The following is a 7832-nucleotide window of genomic DNA, read 5'->3' as shown; positions in this document are numbered from 1 at the left end:
TAGCCTATGTGGCTTGGATTTTGGCAGCCATTCTATTTCTATTTCTATACTTCAGTTGGCCAGTACTGTTCTTCATCCCCTCCTCCTGGTTAGGCAGTTGTTTTTCTGTAAAATGCTTAGTGGCAGGGAGCTGTTTTGAACTAAATGTTTATCATACTTCAGCCTTTTGGCTGAACTTGATAGACTGAATTGTTGTTGTTGTTGTTATTTATGTACCAATTTTTGGCTGTATGGGGTCTTTGTTTCTGTATGGGGTCTTTGGGGCTTTCTCTAGCTGTGGAGAGCGGGCACATGGGCTTAGCTGCCCTGTGGAATGTGGGATCTTCCCCAACCAAGGATAGAACCCATATCCCTTGCATTGGCAGCCAGATTCTTAACCATGGGACCACCAAGGAAGTCCCAATAGCCTGAGTTTTAATCCACCTTTGTTATATATAAGCTGTGTAACTTTAGGCAACTCAGTTAACCTCTCTGAGCTTCGGTTTCACATCAGAAAAAAATTAGTCCATCAGCGCCTATCTCAAAAAGGCTTCTGTGAGAATCAAATGAGCTGATATACATAAAAAACTAAAAAAAGGGACAGCATACAGCAATTGCTTGTAATTACTGCGTAGCTATTATTGTCTGAAATGTGGTTCTGCTGCTTGCTACAGCTTCGTGTGTCACAGAAAGCTATGCCTCTTCGGATGCATTATTTTAGTCACTCTTCCCAATCATCTTATTGGTAACTGCTATCCTCATTTCACAGGGGAAGCATCTGAAACTCAAAAAGCTTCAATAACCAGCCCAAGGCCACCCAGCTGGTGGGGTTTGCACCTGGACCTGCTCTAGTCCAGAGACTGCCCCTTCAGAACCACCCTGTGCTATGTCTGTTGGTAAATGCCCACTGAAACCTCCCAAAATAACCTCTCCCTGCTCCTCTTTCTCCAGGTTCCCGCCAGCACCCAGGATCTGCCTGTCTGAGAAGCTTCCCTGTCACGAGGCCATCACCAAGGGGCCAGCTGTCCCTGTGTTGCCAGCCCCCAGCATGCAGGAGACCCAGACAATAGAATCACCGTCAATCCCCAGCCGGTCCTCAACCTCCACCCAGGACCGGTCTTCCACTGTGGGCCAAACCTCGAGCACAGCCCCACAGCCCTCAAAGCCTACCCCGATTATCCCACCCCTGGCCAAGTCCATGGGCCCAGGCTCTGGGTCTGTGGTCCGGCGGATGCGCAGGATCATCGCTGAGGATGCTGAGTGGTCGCTGGCCATCGTGCCCCTTCTCACAGAGCTCTGCATTCAGCACATTGTCAAGAACTTCCAGAGTGAGTCTGTCCCCTCCTTGCTTGGGAGAGAGAAGGCCAGGAGTGGGGCAGGGTGGAAGGGACTGCCTGGAGGCCAGGCCTCAGGGCTGGGTCTGGGGGCAGCCCCTGACCTCTCCTACAATGTCCTCTTGTCTTGCTCAGTCCCTCAGTCATGTCCAAATCTTTGCAAACCCGTGGTCTGCAGCACACCAGGTTTCCCTGTCCTTCACCGTCTCCCAGAGCTTGCTCAAACTCATGTCCATCGAGTTGGTGATGCCGTCCAACCATCTCGCCCTCTGTCCTCTCCTTCTCCTGCCTTCAATCTTTGCCAGCATCAGGGTCTTTTCTAATGAGTCAGCTCTTTGCATCAGGTGGCCAAAGTATTGGAGCTTCAGCTTCAGCATCAGTCCTTCCAATGAATATTCAGGGCTGATTTCCTTTAGGAAAATGTCCTCGTCCCCACTCACCTCCTCTCTTCCGCCTACCCTGAGGCCAAGTCAGTTTCTCCAGCCATCCCCACTCCCAGGCCCCACCAGCCACCTCCCCCATCCTGCCCTGTGACCTCTACATCTAGGCCCTCTCCTTACTTTTCCCACTCTGTCCAGCAAAGCCTGGCCCAAACCACATCTACCTCCTCCGCTAGAAAGCGCCCCCTGTTTGACCATCCTCCACTCTCCTGCAGTCTTCGATGGGCATGCATAGATCCTTGGTTTATCCTGTACGTTAGTCTCTGTTAATGTTCATCCTTTTCAAAGAGGAGTCACCAACCTCTCCTACCAGAGGGGGCCTCTCTGAGGACAGGGTCATCATGTTGTCTACGGCACCTGTCACCACCAGGCCTACAATATACTCATTTGACTTGTTCACAGTCTGCCTCCGCATGCAGATAGAGCGCTTCCCTCTGTTTAGTTCACGCTGGTATCCTCAGCACTCAGGATGCAAGGATAGTACGTGGTACATAGTGTGTACGTGTATGCTCAGTCACTTCAGTCGTGTCTGACCCCTTGTGACCCTATGGACTGTAGCACTCCAGGCTCCTCTGTCTGTGGGATTCTCCAGGCAAGAATGCTGGAGTGAGTTGCCACGCCCTCCTCCAAGGAATCTTCCTGACCCGGGAATCAAACCCACGTCTCTGCCTCTTTTATACTGCCTGCATTGCCAGGCAGGTTCTTTATCACTAGCACCAACTAGGAAGCCTGTGATACATAATAGGTGCTCAATAAAAAAAAAAAAAGTTTTTGTTTTTAAATGAATGAATCAAATCACATTGGGAGCCTCTGAAGTCAGGAGTTACCTCCTCTGCTAGATTAAGGAAAAACTGAGGGCTGGACCTGGGATTCTGTCTCAGACAGAGAGCTCCCTGAGACCAGATGCTAAGATGTCCACCTTCAGCCAGGACCACCCCAGAGTCAGGGATGGTGTGTCCCTTCTCAGATCGAGCCTCCCTGGGAATGAAGGCTATCTCTTCTCACAGACGGGCTCCCTGAAGGCAGAGGAGGGTCTTCCCCTTTCCTGGGTGCCCCTAGACAGACAGGCTGAGCCCAGGGTACCACAGTGCAGTGTCCCCAACACTGTGCCTCCTATTTGCCTATTTTTGCTCCCAAAGACAACCCCATCCTGAAGCAGCTGCTCCCAGAGCATCAGAAGAAGGTCCTGAACCACCTGTCTCCTGACCTGCCACTGGCTGTGACCGCCAACCTGATCGATGATGAGAGCTACTGGCGCCGCTGCTGCACGCAGCGGTGGCCCGTGTGCCACGTGGACAATCACGGCGGCAGCTGGAAGCGCATGTTCTTTGAGCTGCACCTGGAGAACCTGCTGAAACACTTCATCCCGAACACCACCGACCCGGCGGTGATCCTCAACCTGCTGCCGCTCTGCAGGAACTACGTGCGCGCCATCCGGGTGGATCAGTTCCTTCCCCCCATGCAGCTCCCGGCCCCGCCCCGCGGTGGGGACCAATCCGATTCTGGCAGCGAAGGGGAGATGGAGGAACCGGCCATGGACCACTACCAACTGGACAAACTGGTGGCTGGCCTGAGCCATCTGGAGGAGCTGGACCTGGTATACGGTGTGAAGGACTGTGGCATGAACTTCGAGTGGAACCTCTTCCTCTTCACTTACCGCGACTGCCACTCCCTGGCAGCCACCGTCAAGGCCTGCCACACCCTCAAGGTACCACCTACCCCGGCCTCCCCCTACCTCCCATTCTCAGCATCTCTCTGAGCCCCTCTCCCCTTCCCGTCCTCCTCCATCACCGCCTTCTTGCTCCTATTTCCTTCTCACCCGTTGACCAAGTGTCCTTGGTGACCCTGGACCAAGGCGGGTTCTGGGAATGCGGAAACGCACAAGGTTCTGCCGGGCCCATTCACCAGCTATTAATCCAACACTCAACTGCACCCCGGGCCCTGTCCTAGGTGCTGAAGATTCCACAGTGAGCACAATTAGACCATATGTGCCCTCCAGCTGACAGTCTGGTGGGGATAAAAGGCACTAATCAGCAATCATATAAATGTGAAATTGCAACTCAAATAGGGTTGCCAGATTTATCAATAAAAATACGGGATGTCCAGTTAAGTCTGAATTTCAGATACACAACAATTTTTTTTTTTTAGGTTAAGTATGTCCCAAATATTCTGGTTGGAAGGAGAGCATGCCAAGAATCAGAGGAGGAGGAAAAGGAGGACATGGCATTGTATCATAGAGTCCAGGGAGGGAGGCGTTTCAAGAAGAGGGGTGAGCAGCAGTGAGGTGGGATGGAGCTGAGGACCAGATGTAGCAAACTTGGAGGTCACTGAGGGGAAGCTATGTCCGTGGAGTGCCAGGAGCAGAGTCCAGATCAGAGGCATTTGTGGAAAGAGTGAGAGGTGAGGAGACAAATCAGCTTTTTCAAGAACTTGGCTGTGAAAGGAGAGAAAGGTAGAGCAGTAACAGATGAGGGGTTTGGGTTTCCTTAAGAAGAAACTTGCATGTGTTTCAAACCAATGTATAAAAACAAAAACAAATGGATCCTAATCAAATGCATACGCTTTTGCACAGCAAAAGAAACCATAAAACAAAGAAACAACCTTCAGACTGGGAAAAATATTTGCAAACAATGCAACAGACAAGGGCTTAATTTCCATAACATACAAGCCGCTCACACAACTCAATAATAACAAAACAACCCAATCCAAAAATGTCCAGAAGACCGACACATTCCTCCAAAGATGGCCAACAGGCACTTGAAAAGATTCTCAACTTAGCTAATTGTTAGAGAAATGCAAATCAAAACTAGAGTGGGGTATCACCTCACAAAGGTCTAGGAGGGTGCAGTGAAGGGCTGACTCATCCAACAGACCTGGATTCAAAACCTGCCTCCACGGCTTAATCACCGGTTGACTCTGGGCAAATGAGGTTTCCACTCAAAGCCTCCATTTTCTCCTGTAAAATGCAGAGGACTTGTTCGATCTCACTAGGATGCCAAGGGTTAGAGATCATGGCTATGGAATGTTGCAGCAGCATGCCCAGCACGTAGTCATTACTCAGTAAGTGGTAGTTTTTTCCCTACCAGTTGCCACCAATTCTGCACCACTGTCATACTGGGTAGACCTGCCCTGCCCAAAAGCCAGCTAGGTGGTCGAATCTTTTATCCGTTACTGCTCCACCTCTCTCCCCCTTCCCAGCCAAGTTCTTCTCTCTCTCTTTTTACTATTTATTTATTTGGGTGGGTCCTATATGCAGCATGGCCTTCCTTGATGACTCAAGGAGTAAGGAATCCTGCAGTGCAGGAGACACAGGGGATGTGGGTTCGATCCCTGGGTCAGAAGAATGCCCTGGAGGAGGGCATGGCAACCCACTGCAGTATTCTTGCCTGGAGAATCCCGCTGACAGAGAAGCCCGGTGGAGTACAAGTCATAGGGTCGCAAAGAGTTGGCCACGACTGAAGGGACTGAGCACACACACAGCTGCAGCATGCGGGATCTTCTATCTTTACTGCAGCATGTGGGTTCCACCTCTCATACCAGGGATCTAATCTGAGCCCCCTGCACTGGGAGCTCGGAACCCCAGCCACCGAACAGCCAGGGAAGACTTCCCCCTAGCCAGGTTCTTGAAAGAGCAGAACCTCGGGCATTCCTGGGGCTCCCTCCTCTACCTGGGGGAGGTATGTAGGCAGGCACATTCTTCCTGCTGCCCACAGATCTTCAGGCTGACCCGAAGCAAGGTGGATGATGACAAGGCACGCATCCTAATCCGCAGCCTCCTGGACCACCCGGCCCTGGAGGAGCTGGACCTGTCGCACAACCTCATCGGGGACCGGGGCGCGCGCGCCGCCGCCAAGCTGCTGAGCCACAGCCGCCTGCGCGTGCTCAACCTCGCCAACAACCAAGTGCGTGCGCCCGGCGCCCATTCGCTGGCTCACGCCCTGGGGCACAACAGTAACCTCATCTCCCTCAACCTGCGCCTCAACTGCATTGAGGATGAGGGCGGCCAGGCGCTCGCCCATGCCCTGCATACCAACAAGTGCCTCACCACACTGCACCTCGGGGGCAACGAGCTGTCCGAGCCCACCGCGACCCTCCTGTCCCAAGTGCTCACCATCAACACCACGCTCACCAGCATCAACCTGTCCTGCAACCACATCGGGCTGGTAAGCCAGGGCTTCTAGGGCACTCACGGCCAAGGGAAAGCCCTGGGGCTTTGGGCGGAGGGCTTGGAATCTGACTGCCAATGGTACTTACAGGGAAATTGCTAGGACCACAGGCTTTACCCAGTTCTCACCCCAGCTCTGCCATTTAGCACTTGGTTACAGTTACTTAACCTTTGGGACCGCCATTTCCCCATCTGTAAAATGCGAATAGAAATAGCATCTACCTCTAAGTATTTTCCATGGGAGGATTAAACAAGTTATAACTGTAAAGCAGTTAACCATTGCAGATACTAGCTAGGTCCTCAGTATTTACTAGTTGTTGCTACTACTCGGGATTCTGTACTATGCTAGGCACCCAGTATCTGTTAGTTTTTCTTTAGCCCTCAACTTATCTAGTAAAATAGCCCCCGCTTTATAGACGGAAAATAGTCTCAGAGAGGTTAGTGAGTTGCTCAAGAGCATCCAGTCAGGTTGACAGCCTGGGTCCTTCCCAACAGACAGTGTCTTTCATATCTTGACCAAGTCTCAGAGTAAGAAAAGCAATTTTCATGAGCACCTAGTGAACACATACATCGATATAACATAATTGAAATTTAACTTGCACTGCTTGTGATATATGCTGATGTTTTCATGTTTCAGTGACCCACTGAATTGACTTTGCAACATACCGTTGGGTCACAACCATAGAAAACCAGCATTCTGCCTCCCAACAGGAAATTTTTCTAACTGGAAGAGGGCCACCTAACCCAGAAGGGGCTGGAACTATGAGACCTAGAGAAGAGGGCCCTCCATGCACTCCAGTTAGAGCCCTGCACCCTCTACCAAGCCTCCCCAGAGGACAGTCTGGCTCACAGACACTGACTCCAGAGAGAGTGCTCTTGGCTACAAGTAACAGAAAGCTTAAATGGGAAATGGCTTTAACAAGAGGAATGTTCACTGTGTCCCATGATCAGAAGCCCCGGAGAAGGGGGTTCTGGGGTTGCTGAGTTCCTTGGCTCAGTGCTTCTGAGCCACCTCTGCTCTAGCCACCCAGCCCCACGGCCATGGGCCCACTCTCATGGGCCCAAGATGGCAGCTGTACTTCCCACAGGGCTACGCTCAGAGGCAGAAAGAAAGGAGACCACTCCTCTCTTTTCTTCCCTTTTACGAGAAAAAGCTTCCCAGGTGCCACTCCCTCCAAACTTCTTCCTTATATCTCACGAGCCAGATTTGTCTCACGTGCTCGTGGCTGAACCAGAAGAATGGAGTCATTGTCCCTGCACAGCACCACGTTTTTCAAACCACTGAGCTTGAAAAGTCAATGTAGTGAATCTCAAGCACCATTTTTCTCAGAGAATAAGGTGGAACAGGATAGAAAACGCTACACAAAGTAGGAATTGTGTTGTGACGTTATTGTTCCCGTCACGCCTGTATATCAGTATGTATACGTGTGCACACATCCGCCCCTGTTTGTGTGGTCCTGAGTTGTGGTGGAAAGTGACCCCTTCCCTTGTATTCCTGACCCAGGATGGTGGGAAGCAGCTCCTGGAAGGCATGTCAGACAACAAGACCCTGCTGGAGTTTGATTTGCGCCTGTCAGACATCGCCCAGGAGAGCGAGTACCTCATTGGCCAGGCCCTCTGTGCCAACCGTGAAGCAGCCCGCCAGCGGGCCCTGAATCCCAGCCACCTCATGTCCCCAGTCACTGCCAAGGGCCCTGAGAGCCCTGTGGGATAAGATGGGAACAGGGCTGGGGCAGTGGCCAGACCTGGGTCACTGCCCCAGCCCCAACCCTCATTTCATGCCCCTGCCATGCCTGCTTTTGAGGGTCACCCTGGTCCCGAGGGAGGGGGAGGGGAGACCAAGACTATCCTTGGGGTGAGCGATTGAGGTTCTGCAGGGGTCTGTGAGGAGAGGAAGGAGCCTGGGATAGAGGT

General features: G+C 52.0%; 1 protein-coding gene across 1 annotated transcript; it reads left to right on the top strand.

Annotated features, from left to right (window-relative positions):
• The first annotated feature begins 1027 nt into the window (after nucleotides 1-1027).
• On the top strand, nucleotides 1028-7632 carry TCTE1 (t-complex-associated-testis-expressed 1). Its single transcript, XM_068994028.1, has 4 exons — nucleotides 1028-1307; nucleotides 2893-3461; nucleotides 5467-5916; nucleotides 7423-7632. The coding sequence occupies exons 1-4, from the start codon at nucleotides 1028-1030 to the stop codon at nucleotides 7630-7632; spliced, it is 1509 nt and encodes a 502-aa protein (XP_068850129.1).
• Nucleotides 7633-7832: the final 200 nt, after the last annotated feature.

Source organism: Capricornis sumatraensis, chromosome 22 (assembly GCF_032405125.1).
Source record: "Capricornis sumatraensis isolate serow.1 chromosome 22, serow.2, whole genome shotgun sequence".
In the NCBI taxonomy this organism is placed as follows: domain Eukaryota; kingdom Metazoa; phylum Chordata; class Mammalia; order Artiodactyla; family Bovidae; genus Capricornis; species Capricornis sumatraensis.
Note: the sequence above shows the minus strand (reverse complement) of the source record. Positions and strands in the feature narration are given on the sequence as shown.